This window comes from Nicotiana sylvestris, chromosome 7, assembly GCF_000393655.2.
Source record: "Nicotiana sylvestris chromosome 7, ASM39365v2, whole genome shotgun sequence".
Classification (NCBI taxonomy): Eukaryota; Viridiplantae; Streptophyta; class Magnoliopsida; order Solanales; family Solanaceae; genus Nicotiana; species Nicotiana sylvestris.
This window is the reverse complement of record NC_091063.1, coordinates 129710829-129730585: the sequence shown is the minus strand read 5'-3', so window position 1 is coordinate 129730585 and position 19757 is coordinate 129710829. Positions and strand designations below refer to the sequence as shown.

The 19757-nt window shown below is 44.2% G+C and overlaps 1 protein-coding gene across 1 annotated transcript; it reads left to right on the top strand.

Annotated features, from left to right (window-relative positions):
• The first annotated feature begins 497 nt into the window (after positions 1-497).
• LOC104243654 (uncharacterized) lies at positions 498-1538 on the top strand. Its single transcript, XM_009798874.1, has 2 exons — positions 498-694; positions 767-1538. Exons 1-2 carry the CDS (start codon positions 498-500, stop codon positions 1536-1538), a joined length of 969 nt encoding a protein of 322 aa, XP_009797176.1.
• Positions 1539-19757: the final 18219 nt, after the last annotated feature.

Sequence of the window (19757 nt, the reverse complement as noted above, 5' to 3'; positions counted from 1 at the left end):
CAAATTCCTATGCAAGTAAATTCCATGGAAGTGGTGAACATGATGGTAAATAGGAGAAGGGCCAAGGGTCCACAAGTGCAAAATTGAGTGGAGAACTATGTGCAATAAGAAAGTGGGTTTGAGCAAGATTATCCTTATAATGAACAAGAAGAGGAGGTAAAATACGTGAAAAACTTTCAAGGGCAAAGAAACAACTTCCAAAGTTCGAATCAACAACAATGGCGACAACAAAAAATCAAGGTAATTGGAATTCTAACAATCAAGGAAATTGAAGTGGTGGCAACACCTGAGGAAATTGGAGTGGTGGAAAAAATCAAGGAAATTGTCATAACAACAACAATCAAGGAAATTTGGCGGGGGGAGGGGGTAACAATCAAGGCAGATGGAACAATAATCAAAGCAATCGGGGGTAGGGTTTCCAAAGGCCCCCGATGTATTAACAACCGAACAACCCTCCTTCTTATCCTTCTCATTTTCCAAGTTCTTCAAACAATGAGATGGGGCATATTAAGAATATGTTCAAGCAAATGATGGAAACCAATTCCGATTCGGATGCCCAACTTGCCTCACACAACACAATAATCCGCAACTTGGAAGTTCAAATGGGGCAAATCTCTCAAAATCTAAATACTCATCCTAAGGAGGCACTACCAGGTGACACAGTGGTAAACCCAAAGGGTGGAAACAACATTGGGCATGCCATGGCCATTACTACAAGAAATGGAAGAGTTGGGAATGTACCTACCTCAAGTTAAAGGCAACTTAGGGATGATGAGCAAGTGGTGCAAGAAGAGGAGATCCCTAACAATGTGGTGAAACCTAATGATGAGGTTCGGATTGATAACAATGAAAATGTGGAAGAGACTCAAGAGGAGGTGAACCCGTCTAGGCATCACATTATTGAAATACTAGAACCAATAGTGCAAAGGGCTAAGGCACCATTTCTTAAGCCTCCGCCTCCATACCCTCAAACACTTGCCAAGCAAAATGGTGAAAACCAATTCAAGAGGTTTATTCAAATTATAAAGAGTCTGTCAATCAATGTGCCATTAGTTGAAGCTTTGGAGCTAATGCCCGCTTATGCAAAGTTTATGAAGGACATTATGACAAATGAGTGGTCTATGAATTTTCAAACTATCAAAGTCTCTCATCAAGTGAGTGCAATTGTGATGGCTCCTAAGTTCGAGGATCCCGGTGCTTTCAGGATTCCTTGTACAATTGAAAATGCCGAGTTTGCTAAAGCTCTTTGTGATCTTGGGGTAAGTATTAATTTTATACCCTATTCGGTTTTAAAGACATTGGGATTTGGGCAACCAAGGCCCATCTCTATGATATTGCAAATGGCCGAACATACTATGAAGAGATCATTGGGAGTGATTGAAGATGTCTTGGTTCGTGTTGATAAGTTCATTCTTCCAATGGATTTTGTCATTGTCCATTGTGAAAATAATTATGAGATGACTATTATTCTAGGGAGAACATTCCTTGCTACAGGGAAGGCTCTTTGTGATGTGGAAGGCGGAGAACATACATTCTAGGTTGGTGATGAAAGAGTGGTTTTCAATGTATGCAAGTCCATGCGGCAACCTAGTAGTAATGAGGTATGCTCTTTTGTGGAGATAGTGATCGATGCTAGTGTTGATAAAAAAAAATGCCATAATCAATGTGGGTGATATGTTGGAGGTCATCTTGCTCAGCTTTGATGATGACGATATGGATGGCTTCATGGAACGTGTGAACTCTTTGCAAGGAATGGGGTCGTACAACTATGCACCTCGGAACTTGTCCTTGGATCTTGAAAATAGGACAACTCCTCCTACAAAGCCTTCTATTGAAGAGCATCCTACCTTGGAGTTGAAGCCATTGCCACCACATCTTTGGTAAGAATTTCTTGGTCCTTGTTCTACTTTACCGGTTATTCTTTCCTCTTGTTTGACTAATGTGCAGGTAGATTCCACTTTGGCAGTGTTACAAAAAAGGAAGAAGGCTATTGGGTGAATCTTGGCGAACATTAAGGGAATAAACGCCGCATTTTGCATTCATAAGGTCAACTTGGAGGAAGGCGTCAAACCATCTATTGAACATCAAAGGAGACTCAATGAGGATATGCAAGAGGTTGTCAAAAAGGATATTTTCAAGTGGTTGGATGCCGGGGTTATCTATCGCATCTACGATAGTTTGTGGACCTTTCCGGTTCAATGTGTCCCAAAGAAGGGGGGCATGACTATGGTCACCAATTAGAAGAATGATTTGATTCCTACAAGAATGGTGACCGGTTGGAGACTGTGTTTGGACTATTGCAAGCTCAACAAAGTCACAAGGAAGGATCACTTTCCACTTAATTTTTTAGATCAAATGCTCGATAGATTTGCTAATCCGTGCTTTCTTTTGGTTTATTGATGGGTATTTGGGATACAACAAAAATTTTATTGCTCGGGAAGATCAAGAGAAAACAAACTTTACATGTCCCTATGTTACTTTTGCTTTCAAGTGGGTGCGATTTGGGTTGTGCAATGCACCGACGACTTTTCAAAGGTGTACTATGGCTATTTTCACGGACATGGTGGAGGACTACCTTGAAGTTTTCATGTATGACTTCTCGGTGGTTGGACATTCTTTTGATGATTGTCTTGGGAATTTGGATAAAATGTTCGAAAGATATGAGGAAACAAATTAGGTGCTCAACTGAGAGAAATGTCATTTCATGGTCGAGGAAGGCATTGTCTTTGGCCCCAAGATCTCAAAGAACGAAATTGAAGTTGACAAGGCAAATTGTATGCGGAAAAATTAGAGGGCTTAATTTCTCGCTATCAAGCCACTTCGAAAGAATATCTCGAGACACCGAGGACGTGGAGTTGCGGCCGAGTCCCCTCCCTCGGGTCTCGTTGAGGCCCGACTTAGAGAAGACAAAGATCGAAGTTGGAACAAAAAGGGGAGTTCCCAAGGCACGCGGCTAAGTCTGACAGAGCCGGCCTACCCAGAGCCTGTGTCGAGGCGTCACGTCTAGCCGTCCCATCTCCATGATTTTAAAATTGATGTATGTTGTACTATAAATGGTTTCTCCTCCAATATAAAGGGAACCCTCACCACCTTGTAAGGAGTTGCTGTTGCTCTAACTATTCTACACAAGATCAATAACTTCTCTCTCTTTTCTCTCTAGCCCAATTTCTCGAGGCTACTCCTGATATTTATTGATTTCATACTTGTTCTTCATTTATTGCTCGATGTTGGCCATAAAGTGCCTTCTTTAATTATATTCGAACTATTATCCCTCTCCCGATTATGCCCAATAGCTCGAGCTCGAGCTAGATATCGACTCTGAGGCCTCTCATCGACCAGTCCGAAGCCCTGGGCGTCAAACCCCTCAGTTTGATTACTTACCCATTTTAGCTTGTATCTCTTCGCTAAACTTCATACTCCTAGCATCAACTGCTCTAACAACTAGCATAAAAATAGATCACGTATTTTTAGAATCTCATTTACAAATTTAATTATTGTTACCATTTTCACGGTAAACAATTTGGCGCCCATCGTGGGGCTAAAAATAATAGTGATTATTTTCTTGCTGGTTTCATTGCACAAACACAAGTTATATTTCACACTTTTTCTTGTCCAAGATCTCTTGATTTCAGGTCAAAATGTCTGGCTCAGTAAACAGGGTTGAGAACGACTACCACAAAAATCACGGCGAAAATGATGTGGTTGTTCCAGTCGTTAGCGCGCCACCGCAAAACCTCAGTAAAGCACTCGGACTGATTTTAGCAGACTCGGGTTCGCAAGACGCGCAGTAGGTCGACGAAACTTCACACATCGACGGAAGCATACAGCATGGCGACCAACAAAAAGCCCAAAAGACCCCGGCTCGGGAAACACAAGAAGTTAGTCTTCACGATATTTTTGAAATGTTGCAGGCACAACAATTGGCCATCGCTCAGTTACAAAGCCATCCAAAAACTCCCAGCATAGCAGTGCCGGAAAAAGCTCCCCCAACCGAACAGGTACTCGAGAGATCTAGCAATAACGGATTGGTAGCCGATCCCGCCATCGTGAAAATGCTGGAGGACTTCACCAAAAGGATCGAGTCAGGCGAGAAAATGATAGCAGCCAACGATAAGGAGGTCAAAACTTATAACTTCAGAGTCGACCAAATCCCGTGCACGCTCCCAGTCCAGAAGGGTGTAGATTTGTGGAAGTTCGTGCAACGGGCATTCCCCGAGGAAGCGGCCCCGGAGCCCATTCCAAAGAAGTTCCGAATGCCAGAACTCCCTAAGTACAATGGGACCTCAGATCCCAACGAGCACATCACTACCTATACATGCGCGGTAAAAGGCAATGACCCAAAAGACGATGAGGTCGAGTCTGTATTATTGAAAAGGTTCGGGGAAACACTCTCGAAAGGGGCGATGATGTGGCATCATAACCTAGCACCCAACCCCATAAACTCACCTACCATAGCGGCAGATTCCTCCATAATGGCATGCGCTGGTGCCATCAAAGCAATGGCAAGAATGCCCGACACATCTAGGATCGAGCAAAGGGAGAATGAAATGTTGCGAGAATTAGTATCTCATCCCATATGGAATGAATGGGATTACCACCGGTATCAGATGAATGGGCAATATAGGCCTCCACTCAAAGCCTAAATAAACCAAGCCAGACGATTTCAGGCAATTAAAACAAAACTTGATCGGGTACCTAGCCGAGATCTAGTTGGATGCCCATATCCGGCACTAGTCGCAAACCAGGGTCGTGGATAACCATCCAGGAGCTCCCTCGGGCTCAGTATACCCAAGCAGGCTCCTGGAAAAGAAACCAACACCAATAGAGAAACGTACTGCCCGTATGCCGCAGATAGGAGGAACGCCCCGAGACGCAATCTACATCGCAATGATCGGTGAATGTATCGAGGATAATATTCTCGAGGAATCATTAATAGAGCAAGATTCGATGGGGACACATGACCAGCGAGGGTGCCTCACTCATTAAGATACAATTTCAACATCGTTGTTTCAGATATCTTGTTCACCGTTAGTGAAACCAGGGACACCAGGTGGCCCAGACCTGTTCAGCAGAATCCCTCTCAGAGGCATCACAGCTTGGTGTGTGAACTGTATAACAAGTGCGGCAGCGGGGCCGAGGATGGCCACTAGCTCCGAAGGAAAAAAGCCAAATCACTCAACAAAAATCACCGTCGAGAACCGACGAGCAACAGAATTCAAGTTCAGTCCTGAGTAGGGAAGGCGTCTAGGAAGAACGAAGCAAATGGGCCGTAGCGTATGACCATGGTAGTGGAGGAGCGATGACACTTTCCAAGAACTCATAAAAAGGAGATCAAAAATGCTCGTCACCAGAGAAAGGCGAATCTAGGGATATATTCCCGAGGACGCCCTCACATTCAGCAAAGAGGGCACCTAGACCTTGTCTCGGCCTCACACTGATGCACTGGTAACTTTTTTCCTCATTCGATCCTTTTCAAATGAAACATATGCTCATGAATTCAGGTGGCTTGATCAACGTTATTGGACCGAGGTTGATAGGGCGGCTCGGATCGTTGGACCAAATTACGCCCATGTCTCAAATCATTGGCAGATTTCACACGGCAATTGAGAGGACAAGAAGAAAGACCATTCTCTCAGCCAGCGCGGTTGGCGCAAACTGGAATGCCGAGTCCTGTATCATCAAAAGAGGTGTAAGGTACAGACGCCTTATTCAGACAACTGCGGAAGCACCACGCCAGGCAGTGTCATCCCCGCTTCGCCAAAAGGATGAAATTCCACACAAAGGACGGAATTAAAATCATCGACAGAAAGCAACATGCGGCAAGAGGAAAAGTTCGCACCACATAACGCATCGCCGAAACCAATATCTCCACTCTCAAAAGAGCCAAAGGTTAAGTGAACCGTGTTTTCGGCCAAGCCCTATTGAACACAGCGGAGGGTTGTGCTAGAGTCCTCGCTTCAAAATGGCAGGGACATATCGAACCTCGGAATATCACCTGCGCACCCCGCGTTAAGGTAAAACTACCCCCTCCTTCATTATTTTACACTAACCTGCATATAGACACCCGACCAGGGCGTCTGGAAGTGTTAACTTTTCCCGAAGATTACAAGGCCTTAACAACACCCGTCGCACTCTTTCCCCTCGGCCGGACTTCCGCCCCAAAGAAAGTCTCGCCAGCGAGGTTCCTAGCGGAGCGACGTGCCTCCGGGGAAGGATTCAACAGGCCTAACAAACTTTCTTCGCAATCAACCCCCGACCGAGAAAGGACAAACGAGGTCCCAATGGGAAATCATATACCGGGCCAAACGGTCAAATAAACCGTACCCGCGCGGGCTGAGCTCTTAACAATGAAATAACATGTATTTACGCCAAGCAATTAAAGAATATCTTTCAGCATCTCGTAGTCCAAAAAAAATTTCGGCATGCTCACGGCATGGATTCCCTCCACCGAATATGTCCCGAAACACTCGGAGACTTAGCGTCAACAATTTGGCACCCGCACAACCTCAGGGTCGGAACTCCGGGCTCATAATGCCCCAACGAGGCAATTCTGAACTCACGAGTAATGGCCTTCGAGCCTAAGTAAACTCGATGACTCGGAGACTGTCGTCAATCGCTATACACTGGAAAACCCTAGGCCGTAAGACCCCGAGCGGGCAGACTCGGTGTAGCCAGATCTATTTTACATAGCAACAAAAAATGTAAGACCTCAACAGGCATGACAAACTGTAAGACCTCAACAGGCATGACAAACGGTTAGACCTCAACAGGCATGAGAAACTATAAGACCTCAACAGGCATGAAAATTTTGTAAGACCTTACTACAGGCATAAAACTCAATCCCGAAGTTTAGGCAATATGTCACATTTGTAAGACTCCCGAAAGGGCATACCCTCTATGTAGATGCCTAAACTATCACTCGGGATTAAAAAATGCTCCGGCCAAACACATATAACTACGGTCAAAACGGCTGCACCAGCCAAATTAACGCGACTCGGGGATGCCTGACTGTCGCTAACAAAATCACAGGCCATTACTTTGAATCTACTTCAAAAAGCTAGTTAAAACAGGCTACCCTCAACAAGCAAGCGAGCTTCGACCATGTCAGCTCCAAATCACAAGGCTTCGAGCTACTCAGCTTACGAGCTAAACCTTCTGAGGTGCTTGAACATCGCCGCTAACGACTTGAAATCGAGGTTCTTTCCGAACCGACGACGGGTCAAGCAAAATTATTTCAAAAAGTCCTTAACGAGAGGAAAACAAAGACTACAATATACCCACAAGAAAAATCGTAAGAGCCATTATCGCCAGCCAAACGAGCCTCAGGGACGCACACTAAAAGGTCTCAACGACCAAAAGCATAAGAGTCACTACCGCCAGCTAAAGAAAACTGAAAACATGAGGATTAAAATGAGCTCGAGTCATAACCTGATTCGGAGACCGAATCCAAAATAGTTAACTATACATGCATGGACACAGCATAAGAGCCATTGTTGCCAGCTAAACAAGCCTCACTGCCATACACTAAAAGGTCACAATGACCAACATCGTAAGAGCCACAATCGCCAGCTTGAAAATTGAAAACTTGAGGGTCAATTAAAGCTCAAGTTGCAACACCATTCAGAGACTAAACCCAAAATAGTTAAAGTACAAATGCCCAAGGGCAAGGTGTAAGAACCGTTATCTCTGCCAGTGCAGGAACAGGAGATTGAAGGTCAAGTAAGCTCGATTCAACGCTGACTCGGAGACTAAACCCAAAACAGCTGGGCAAAGTACAAAAGCTCTGATGCATACTTGTGTTAAAAATTGCACTTGACCGAAGCATGAAAAAGCCTCCGGGTATGTCTCATGAGCTCCGTATCCATAGGGCTCGCGCCAAATGTCGAAACCAGCTCGTCTGGTCGAAAGCAATACAAAAAGAGATACAAAAAAGATAAAGCCCCAAGTTTTCTTTTATTTACATACGCAAAAGGTGTGTTCTCCATCTACAAACATGCTCTGCGAATGTCAAATACAAAATGGCAAAATGGCAAAATCTTTGCTCTGTTCCAGAAGGTTACGGCCTACCAGCCCCAGCTTCACTCTCCATGACATCGGCAAGAAGTGGCCGAGCATCACGCTCATCCGCCCTCGCTCGAGCCAACTCTTCTAAGAGGATGAAGCCCCTAGTGCCAATCTCTTCGAGTACCTCTCTTCGGGATGTGCAACGAACATATTCCTCGATCCTCTTTTCACAATCGAGGGCCTGCTTCAACTCAGCTTGGGCATCAGTAGCATCCTTCAAATAAATTGCCATCTCCTGATCAGCCTTGGTCCAACTCAATACTGCTTCAGCCCGAGCATCGATTATCTCAGCCCTAACATTCGAGAGATCGGACTCGAGCTTCGCGATCATATCCACTTGAACTGAAGCGTTGTCACAAGCCAAGCGGAGTTGGGCCTCGAAGGTGGGAACCTTAGCCAAGGCACCCTTCTCCTCTAAAGCTTGAGCCTGCACCTGAGCCCTCAGTTCACCACAAGCATTCCTAACTAGGTCGGCTTCTCCCCTAAGGTACTCCAGAGCCTCCGTCTTTTTCTGTAACTAAGATAGGCAAAAGGATTAACCTTAAGGGTCAAAAGGTCGAAACGCGTACAATAAAAGGTTACCTGCTCCATTAAATAGCTCTCGTAATTGGAGCTCCGGTACGCCTCAAATCGCCAGTGCATCAACTGAACCTCCTTATCCTCGCTGAGGAGTATAAGGGACTCACCCTCATCCAGAGCTTTTTGAAGCCTAGCCCCATGATAGAGCAGCTCAGGCCTGAGCTTATCAAAGGACTGCCAAAGAAAACTCAATAAGAAAAGGAAGACGCAAAATGCAGAAGGACTACGCCGAAACTCACCGCGAAGTGAAGACGACGGACTTCCTCGAAGGCCGAGCACACTCTTGTTGGTCCAGCCCCTCCGGCCCTGTAAGAACCAACTGTGGTCTAGGCATAATCACTTGGAGGAACCACCGCTCCAGAACCAAAGACTTCGGGAACAGCAGGCTCGGGCGATGTTCTCTCCTCGAAGACACGGGCCCGTTTAGCCCCGCTAAAAGCTCCATCGCACTGCAAGTGCAAATCCCATTTATCGCCATCGTCCCTCAGCTCGGAGGATGACGACTCCCCCCCACTCCAGAGGAACACAGCCTCGCCCCGAGGAACCGTCCGATACCTACGACGGTAAAGCCAACACAAAAGAAAGAGTAGAATGTCAGCTCAAACATACAAAGACCAAGATAAAAGCAGTGTACGCACATACCTTGGTGTTTCGATTCCCACCCGCTCCGAGACACAACTCGCCACATACGCTCGTCGCAAGTTGAATGGGTCGCCAACCTTTGAACCCAGCCAGGCAATCGGGAACTTTGCCAGGTGTCCATGAAGTTGCTGCAGAATAGGAGGAAACACAATTACTCAACTAGTTTTCACTATAAGCAAGTCTAAAAAGGCACGAGACACTCCACTCAAGCGTGTAATTCCATCCCTCAGGAAATGGCATGAGCTCTACGGGGATAATATCGGTCGTCCGAACCCGGATGAATCGGCTGACCTACTCTTGATCCTCATCTTCCTCATCTTTAACAACAACGGGTGTGGACGAATGACACCGCAGGGTTAGCGGGCCTCAATGGTAGAAGGGTTGGTACAGCCCGACGAGGTGACTAAGTATGAATTCAAGCTCGGCCTTCTCCGCAGCAGAATCTCATCATCATCACCACTCGCCAAAACGACAGATTTATCTATGCCAAAGTAAACCGATAATTCAGGCAGAAGTCAAGCATGACCCTATCAAGGGGGCTTAGTGCGAAAGGGTATAAGTATACGTTCAGGAATCCATCAGCGGAGACCGTAATACTCTCATCCGAGGCAAGCGCCTGCAATGGTACCCCCTCTCCCCATCTGCGGTATCTCCTCATAATCTCCAGATGTTCCACTCTTATCAAAGACATAGTCTTCAGAGTAAACTCCCGCGGATCCTAAGCACTAGGAATGGAACTCTCCCCTCCCCGCCGGGCCAGCATTGAAGTAGCTGTAATGGCTAAGGTACAATTGGCAGACTGAGCAGGGGCCTACACCAACACTTTTGCGCTTAAGGAAACAAAGGCTCCGATGCCAAGGCGGAAGGATAGCTATCTAAAATAATGAGATCTTCCAAAGAAGCAAGAGCCACCCCACATATATGTGGGAATCAGTAATGATTCGCCTATCCAGAGTAAGCCCCGGGAGGCCAACGGCCTCGGTACAGATCCCAGGGTGGTACCCGACCCTAGAAACCTCTATCAAAAAGAAGTCATGCTTCGGAAAGCCTTTAGTACCCTCATAGACCTCGAGACAGTATCTGATCTCGTGGTTTTCCTTTCTAAAAAGAAAAATAAGCACTTCAAGCTCCGCCCACGAGGGCTCGACTGCAGAAAATTGCCTAAATACTAATAGCCCCTTCCTCATAAGCCTGCATACAACATCTCAAAAGGTTATCTACGCCAAGATCAAAGTAAAAGCTCTGAGCGCTCGAAGTCGACTTTCGCTTCGGTGCTCTATATCCACGGGGCTCAAGGGCACCGATGATCTAGGTTTATCGGACCACTTTGGGATTGATTCTGGGAATAGCTATGAAGCTCAGAAAGGAGCCATTCTGTTGACCAAAGGCCAGAAAAATATCGGCAATCATCAACAGAGGCATACATTCAAAATCTCCGCGAACGCACAAGAGTATACGAGAACACGACAAAAATTAAAAGCAGAAGTAAATGAAACATCTTCATATTTGGTAAATATCGGCTATAACAGCCCTCGAAGGGGTCTTTACATACAATTACAAAAGCCCGCAAGGGGTTCCTACGGAGAAAGGAAGAAACAAAAGGGTGCACACGCGTGATAAAAGCCTAGAAACTAGACTACTCTCGAGGGTCCACCGCCTGCAACAAGCACCTCCGGGCATGCATCCTCAGAAGCCTCATCCCGGCCTTCCACACTAATATCCCCAAAGGATAGGGCGAAAAGCAGGGAGGGATAGAAAAATGCCATAGCTCACCGAAGGTCGAGGACCCTCGCTGGCAAAGAGAACCTCGGAGAGACAGCGGACCAGGTGAGGCTTGGCCTCACTTGCACGGCTACTTAGAATCCACTTCTTGGAACACTTAGCCGTGCAATCTACCAGTCGGGGCAAAGTGACACATCAAGCCGGTATGAAGGTGAGCAGCGGTGTATTATCCGAGCCCCCTTCTAAGCAGTGGTATATGATCCAAAGTGCTTTTTATGAGCAAGGAAAGTTGACCCCCATATGTTATGATCTCGAGCAAATAAGGGCAGCAATAGCAGACGTAGCAGCAAAGACAACAACAACAGGACTACATGATCGTGCTCGACAAGGGGAAGCTCCGGCAAGAGGCCGCAACACAGCCTATGGGAGCTCTGCCAAATGGCCTTGAGGCCACAAACCCCAAACATGATGTTCAATGATAAAGGAAGATGATAAGAAGAAATGGGCGAATGAGCAGATGAAGGTACTTGGATAAGAAAAACAACACCAGAACACCCCCATTTATAGGAGGCAACAACACGATCATCGAGGCTTTGGAAGACTGACCGGCGGATGCAATTACTGCATTCTTGAAGAGCCGAATTGACGGTGGTACTTTCACCTTGGAGAACGGGAATCGACAATGTATTGAATGATATCAAATACACAAGTCTGTGGGACATCTCGGTTGTTGCAAAAGCTCGCGCCATAGGTTTCATCATTGGTATGACGTCACCGCGAGAAGCTCGTAGAGTCAGGTGTCAGAATTATTTCCTATCGCTTCGTTCTGGGAAGCTCGGAGACTATATATATGCAGTGAAATCAGAGGGCTTAATTTCTCGCTATCAAGACACTTCGGAATAATATCTCGAGACCCCGAGGACGTGGAGTTGCGATCGAGTCCCCTCCCTCGGGGCTCATCGAGGCCCAACTCAGAGAAGATAAAGAACGAGGATGGATCAAAAAGGAGAGTTCCTACGACACACGGCTAAGTCTGACATAGCCGGCCTACCTAGAGCATGTGTCGAGGCATCACGTCTAGCCTTCCCATCTCCATGCTTTTATAATTAATGTATGTTATACTATAAACGGTTTCTCCTCCTATATAAAGGGAACCCTCACCACCTTGTAAGGGGATGCTGTTGCTCTAACTATTCTACACAAGATCAATAACATCTCTCTCTCTCTCTCTCTTTTCTCTGTAACCCATTTGCCCGAGGCTACTCTTGGCTTTTATTGCTTTCATACTTGTTCTTTATTTATTGCTCGGTATTGGCCTTAAAGTGCCTTCTTTAATTATATTTTAACTGTTATTCCTCTCCCGGTTACCCCGATAGCTTGAGCTCGAGCTGGATATCGACTCCGAGGCCCTTCATCGACTAGTCTGAAGCCCAGGCGGCAAACCCCTCGATTTGATTACTACCCCGTTTTAGCTTGTATCTCTTTGCAAAACTTCATACTCCTAGCATCAACTTCTCGAACAACTAGCATAAAAATAGATCATGTATTTTTAGAATCCCATTTACAAATTTAATTGTTGTTATCATTTTCACGGTAAACACAAATATTGAGATGATTTCTAAACTTCTACCTCAAACTTCGGTGAAAGGTGTGAAAAGTTTCTTAGGCTACGCAGGGTTCTACCGGTGCTTCAACAAAGATTTTATTAAGCTGGTTAACCCTTGTGCAAGCTCTCAAGAAGGATGCTAAGTTTAACTTCAATGAGGATTGCATGAGAGCATTTGAATCGTTAAAGTTCAAGTTGACAACTACTCCCATCATAACCGCTCCAATTGGAGTATACCTTTTGAACTCATGTGCGACGCAAGTGATGTAGCGGTTGGGGCTATTTGGGGGTGGGGCATCAATAAGTTTTTTCATCCAGTCTACTATGCTATTAAGACCATGAATTATGTCCAAATCAACTATACCATTACGGAGAAAGAACTTCTTGCCATTGTGTTTGCAATTTAGAAGTTTTGCCCATACTTGATGGGTGCAAAATTTATTGTCCACACAGACCATGCGTCACTCCATTATCTTATGAGCAAGAAATATTCAAATGCTCAGTTGATAAGATGGGTGCTTTTGTTGTAAGAGTTAGATATTGACATCCATAATAGAAAATGGAGGGAAAATCCAGTGGGGGACCACTTGTCTCATTTGGAGGAGGAGGGAAGGCCGCATGATGGCCTTGAAATCAACGACTCCTTCCCCGATGAGAAACTCTTGGCCATTTCAATGAAAAAGGTACGATAATTCGTGGATCTAGAAGATTTCCTTATGTGTGGAATCATCCTAGATGAGTTTTCTCCAAACCAAAGGAAGAAGCTCAAAGGGTATTGTCAAGATAATTATTAGGATGAACTGTACCTCTTCCAGATTTGTACGGATAAGGTTATTAGAAGATGTGTACCGGAAGAAGAACAAAGTGAAATTATTAGGGCTTGTCATTCTTTTCCATATAGTGGTCATCATGGTGGAGCGGGAACGACAACCAAAGTGCTTAGTTGTGGTTTCTATTGGTCCTCTCATTTGGCAAGTGAGTTGGTGAAAAGATGTGATGAATGTCAAAGGGTCGGTGGAATCTCAAAGAAAAATAAAATGCCTCTCACGACCATTTTGGAGATTGATATTTTTGATGTGTGGGGTATTGACTTCATGGGTCCTTTTGTGAGTTCTTGTGGAAACACCTACATCTTTGTCGTGGTGGATTATGTGTCCAAATGGTTTGAGGTCGTTGCTCTATCCAACAATGAGGCGAGAAGTGTGGTTGCGTTCTTGAAGAAGAATATTTTCACAAGGTTTGGCACACCGCGGGCTAGTATAAGCGATAGGGGGGGTCACATTTTTGCAACAAGGCTTTCGACAGTTTAATTAGAAAGTATGGTGTTACTCATAAAATCATGACCCCCCTATCATCCACAAGCTATCGGTCAAGTGGAAGTCTTCAACAGAGAGATAAAGAGTATTTTGTCCAAAATAGTGAATGTTAACCGGACGGATTGGTTCAAGAAGCTTGATGATGCATTATGGGCTTATTGAACAGTTTACAAAACACATGTTGGAATGTTGCCATAACGGTTAGTGTTCGAAAAAGCTTGTCATCCTTAGGTAGAACTTGAGCACAAGGCTATGTGGGCTCTAAAGAAGTTGAATCTTGATTGGGATGTAGCCGCTAAATTGAGGGTTGCACATTTGAATGAATTGGATGAATCCCGGTACTATGCTTACATAAGTTCGTCCTTGTACAAAGAAAAGATGAAATATTTTCATGACAAATACATTTGGAACAAAGAGTGCAAGGTGGTCGATCTTGTGCTATTATTTAACTCAAGGTTGAGGATGTTTCCCGGGAAGCTAAAGTCTAAATGGAGTTGTCCTTTTGACATTTTGGGTGTGACACCCTTTGGTACATTGGACTTGACGAACAAAAATAATGAAGTATTCCGATTCAATGGTCACCGGGTGAAGTACTACTTGGGAAAAGTTGGAGATAGCCACATCACGGCGGTCATTTATCTCAATTGATAGTATTCTATGTTGTGTCGCAACGTTAAATTAGACACTTCTTGGGAGGCAACCCATGTTTCTTTTCCTTTTTCTTTTTTCATTAGGTGTTGTTCTTATTCTAACTTGATTTGTAGTGTGCTACAGGTTGAGTGTAACTTACAGGAATTGTCAACAAAAATCAGGCTAAGTATGGAAAGAAGTACGAACCGCACAAATTGGAGTGCTATAGCAAAAGAGCAATGCGACCACATAATTATCCTGCAAACTGCACAGATGAGGGGTTGAAAGTAACAACTCTCTGAATTTTAGCCTATCACATAAAAGGTCGATGTGCGGCCGCATGAAAAATTGTTAGGTCCGCATAGAAAATCTGCGGCCGCACACGAAATTGAGCAGACTGCAAATCAGATGATGAAGATGCTACCCCAGGTAACAGAGTGCAGACTGCACATCAAAATGTACAGCCGCACTTGACCCTATTCTCTATTGTAGACCGCAAATATAAATAGAAGAGTAGAAGCAACGTTCTTTTCCACTCTCTGAGCACAAAACTTGAATTCTATTAAAAACTCATGGTGATTCCATCTGTCCACGCACAAAGCACCTCTGATCTTACACTCATTAAACTCATCCATCTCGTATGCTTCAATTTCTGGTTAATTTTCTTTATTTTATTTTAATTTGTAGATTTTTAGTTATTTTTGGCCATTTTCAATAGAATTCAATTGTGTATCCATATGGGAGTAAATCTGTAGTGGCTTAACAAATGCATGCTTTATGGGGACTGGGTAAAGATATTTTCATAACTCTATGATGTTACCATGTCAAATTGCGCACAAAATTACAGAACCTAGAATGACATAATTGAACTGTTCGAATTTTTTGAATTCTGCGGTCGCACCTGAAACTGTGTGGTCCGCATAAATTGATTCTAGGGCATAATTAATGAAGAAGGGGTTTGCGACCGCAAGGTAAAATGTGCGGACTGCAAAATTTCCTTTGTGGCCGCGAAATAACCCTTTTACGATCATCAGAGAGTCTACAAGTTGTGACTCAAATATGCGGCCGCATGTCTAATTGTGCAGACCGCAGAAATCATGTTACTTCCGCACATCAGCCAATTGTTCTCTATCATTAGAGATTTGGCATATTTTGGGTTTCTGAGGTGCGGCCGCAAGTGAAATTGTGCGAACCGTACATCACTTTTGCGGGCACAGAACAAAATTTTGCGGTCTACAAGGCCTCATTTGTCGCCACAAGAAATTTGGTTAACGCAGATCCATATCCGACAAACATGTTTTAACTGTGAACCTCACTGTGTTTTCCGATGTATACTTGCATATCTCCTGCGTATGTGTGAACATTGAATTGCAACTATCAATTGCCTTTTCTTGATACAGACAATGGTTCGATCTAGAGGCAGAGGCGACATTTCTAAAGGGAGAGGTGAACCTTCTCGGGGTCGAGGCAAGAGTTCTTTACCCCTTGGCCAACCAAAGACAATTAAAAAGAAAGGTACAGCCGGCAGAGGGAGGTGCAGATCCCTCTGAGATAAGCTCATATGTCCCATCTAGGAATCATAGGGCAATTCGACCTCTGTTCAAGAGCACTCAGCCGTACAATCAAGGCCACAGGGAACATTCCGACTTAAGGACGATTAATCCTCATCTCATAGCACTTCCAAGGAGTTAAAAAGTGCTAGTCAGGCTTCTGATCCATCAACTACACCTATCCCTGAGGCACAAGAAACAACCATTCAGGACATCCCTGATGATGGCAGCAGTGAAGATGTTGCAGGTGCCGGGCTTGAAAGAACAAAGATGAAAGAGGTCTGGGAGGACCGATTTGGCAGCCTAGAAACTTTCACTAGCTTTCGTACATAGTAGCCACGAGGTCGGTGATGCTTGAGCGGCAGTTCTTACTGACAGATTTAGAGAGGTATAACCCGGTCGTGCTGAGACAATTTAGATAACGTAAAGGGTGGATGTGGTTTACTTAGAGCGTAGTGGATGCCCTAGAGTACCTTGTCCGGGAACTCTACACCAATGTAGTGCATATCAAAAAGGGGACAACGGTGACAAAAATACAAAACCTCAAAATGCAATTTGATCAGCACACACTAAACACATACTTGATCTTTGATGACATCGAGCCAAAAGAATACTTGGAGAAGTGTGTGCTAGGAGATGCAGTTCCTCCTTGGTTAGCGGAGATTCTAGATGCACCAAGACCACAACCACCATGGATCACCGCTAGGGTTGTTATCCAATGGAGCACATTGAGCTTCGGGGCAAAATGATGGCAATCATTTGTTTGCAGCACATTGGACCCGATTCAAAATGAGACTCACCTATCGATTCCTCGAGCAGTCTTGGTTGCTTCTATTATGGCCGGGTACCCTATCAATGTGGGTGTCGTGATGTCAACCAACATCTTAGTGATCGCCCGACAGGATGATTCTTCCTACCCGTATCCCAACACCATTACAAAGTATCTTATGGATGTGAGGGTAGAACCAAGGGATTTCGATACAATGGTAGAGCCGAAGAAGCCTTTCTCTTGGTACTCACTTATGGATGCTAACAACTCGAAAAGGAAAGTTCAACTTTTTACCACCACAGGATAGTCTGATGAGCCAGCCGTGGTAGCGGTTAAGATGGATGATGTTCCCTCCATGTCATCCGAGCCTTGATCTAGTGTTGTAGCCATGCCTTCACCATCATCTACAGTCCTTACTGCATTCCCCGCCACAACTTCCATTTCGATTTTGAAGTCGGTGCCCATGCCTACTGGCCCACTTTCTATGCATGCGAGTCTCCCAGACATTGGCGAGCCTCAATAACTGGATGCAAATAGCCACTGCAAAGTTTTCTGACTTATCCAGTACTGTTGCAGCAAAGTCTTCTATTCAGGCACCTCAGATGCTCCCAATAGTTGAAGAGACACTGAAGAAGCTCCTAGAAAACCAGAACACTTTCATGGCTACCTTGGTACAACATGGGTCAGTAATCGAAGAGCTAGGAAAGGAAGTAAAGAAAATGAGGAAATCCCAAGCTAGAAAGAAGTTAGTGGACAAGCTCCGAAGAGAAGTGAAGATAATTTCTACAGTCGAAGATCTTCCATTTGGCATGTTACTTAACTCACACCATGCCCCAGATCCTACAGCCCCATCTGCACCTATAGCACCAGCTAGCTAGTCTGATAAGCCAGACCTTGCTGCTGACACTACTAAGGCAGTGCATCAGATGCTTGCCAACCCAGCCACACCTAGAGTTGAGGATAATGAGATCAAGTTGGTTGAGCCGGAGGGTGATGATATTTCTAGGGACACAGAGATATCCAAGGAGATATAGGGAGTTTTCTTCACTCTTTCCTCTCTTTTGCTCTTATTTTGTTAAGCATCGAGGACTATGCTTATCTTTATTCGGGGGGAGGGGTGGAGTTTATTTGTTATATTTGGTACATTCTAAGACATTTGGCCTATAATAAATTTATTTTATTCTCTTTCTTTCCTTATTCATGTATATATATTCCCTCTCTCTTTCTCTCATTACGTATATATCTTCTCTCTCTCTCTCTCATTATGTATATTTGCTACACTTTTAATAGTTTTTGCTTTTTAGCTTCTTTATGTTTGTTTCCTTATTAGTTCGTGTTTGATTTAGTAGTTTCTTTGTATGTTTTAGTAGACCATAAGCCTTTGGTTTTCTTAATGTCATGGTTCATTCCAAAGATAGTTGTTGTGTGAACCGGGTGACTCGTCCCAACATTGGATGACGTGAAAACCTTCTTAAGGTAATGAGTCTATTTTATGTTTAGGTAATAATAGTAGTAGTAATGAAGAAAAAGACCTAACTAAGTCATGCTCGAAGAGTCACACATGTTTCATTCGGCACCAATACACTTAACTACGTGCTTAAGTTAGAGACAAGGTTTTAAAAAGGAAATAGCTCTAGTTAGTGACTTTGTGACTCTTATGTTGACTTTGGTAATCATCGAATGGTTTAATTGGACCATAGTGATCTTTAATCTTGAATGTAGGCCTTGTGGGACCTCAAATCTATCCTCTTTTACAATCTAGTTGTGTGAGGGGTGAGTTGATTTGTTGTTAGTCCAAGTATCTGTGCGAAGGGTCTAGAACTTGCCCCGAACGTATTTTAAGGAAAAATCTTAAGTTTTGCTTAGCTTGAGAAGTGATTGTAGGCTTTCCTTGGCCCGTTTGAGTTTTTTTATTGCTGTAAGGCCCCGTAAATTTTCGCGAAGAAATTTAAGGTCGGAACACCATGGCCGATCTCATTGAATTGGGGATGGTCAAGTTTGATGTAATAGTGTGGATGGACTAACTTTATTCACGTTTTTTCGGGCTTGATTGTCGAACCAGAACCATTAGGTTCGAATTCCCAATTAGAACAGTTATTGAGTGGAATGGAGATGATGTGGTGCCAAAGGGTAGGTTTATTTCTTACCATAAGTCCATGAAGATGATTAACAAGGGGTGTATCTACTATTTGGTACGGGTTACGGACACTGATGTTGAGGCACCTACACTTGAGTCTTTGCCAATCGTGATTGAATTTTCGGATGTCTTTCTTGATGAGCTCCCTAGGATCCCACTATATAGGGAGATTGATTTTGGGATTGATGTGATGCGGGCATGCAGCCTATATCTATTCCATCCTACAGAATGGCGACAGCAAAATTGAAGGAGTTACAAGAACAATTTAAAGATTTGTTAGAGAAGGGTTTTATCCGACCGATTGTGTTGCCTTGGGGTGTACCAAATCTCTTTGGAAGAAAGAATGATAGGTCACTAAGGATGTGTATTGGCTATTGGTAGCTCAACAAGGTCACAATCAAAAATAAGTACTCACTACCAAGGATAGATGATATGTTTGACCAATTACAGAGTGCTAAGTACTTCTCCAATATTAATTTACAATTAGGGTATCACCAATTGAAGATCAAGGAGTAGGATATTTTGAAAAGAGCTTTTAGAACCCAATCTGAGCACTTTAAATTTTTGGTGATGTCTTTTAGGCTAACAAATGCCCTGGCGGCATTCATGGATCTTATGAATCGAGTCTTCAAGCCTTTCTTCAACTCCTTTGTTATAGTGTTCATTGATGATATTCTTGTATATTCACGAAGCTGAAAGGACCATGCCAATCATCTCAAGATAGTTTTACAAACTCTATATC

Excerpts from the sequence above, each read along its gene's own strand:
- LOC104243654 (XM_009798874.1), top strand. The coding sequence starts at position 498 with ATGGGGCATATTAAGAATATGTTCAAGCAAATGATGGAAACCAATTCC. Across the intron at positions 695-766 it reads AAGGGTGGAAACAACATTGG|GGATGATGAGCAAGTGGTGC; the intron begins GCATGCCATGGC and ends AAGGCAACTTAG.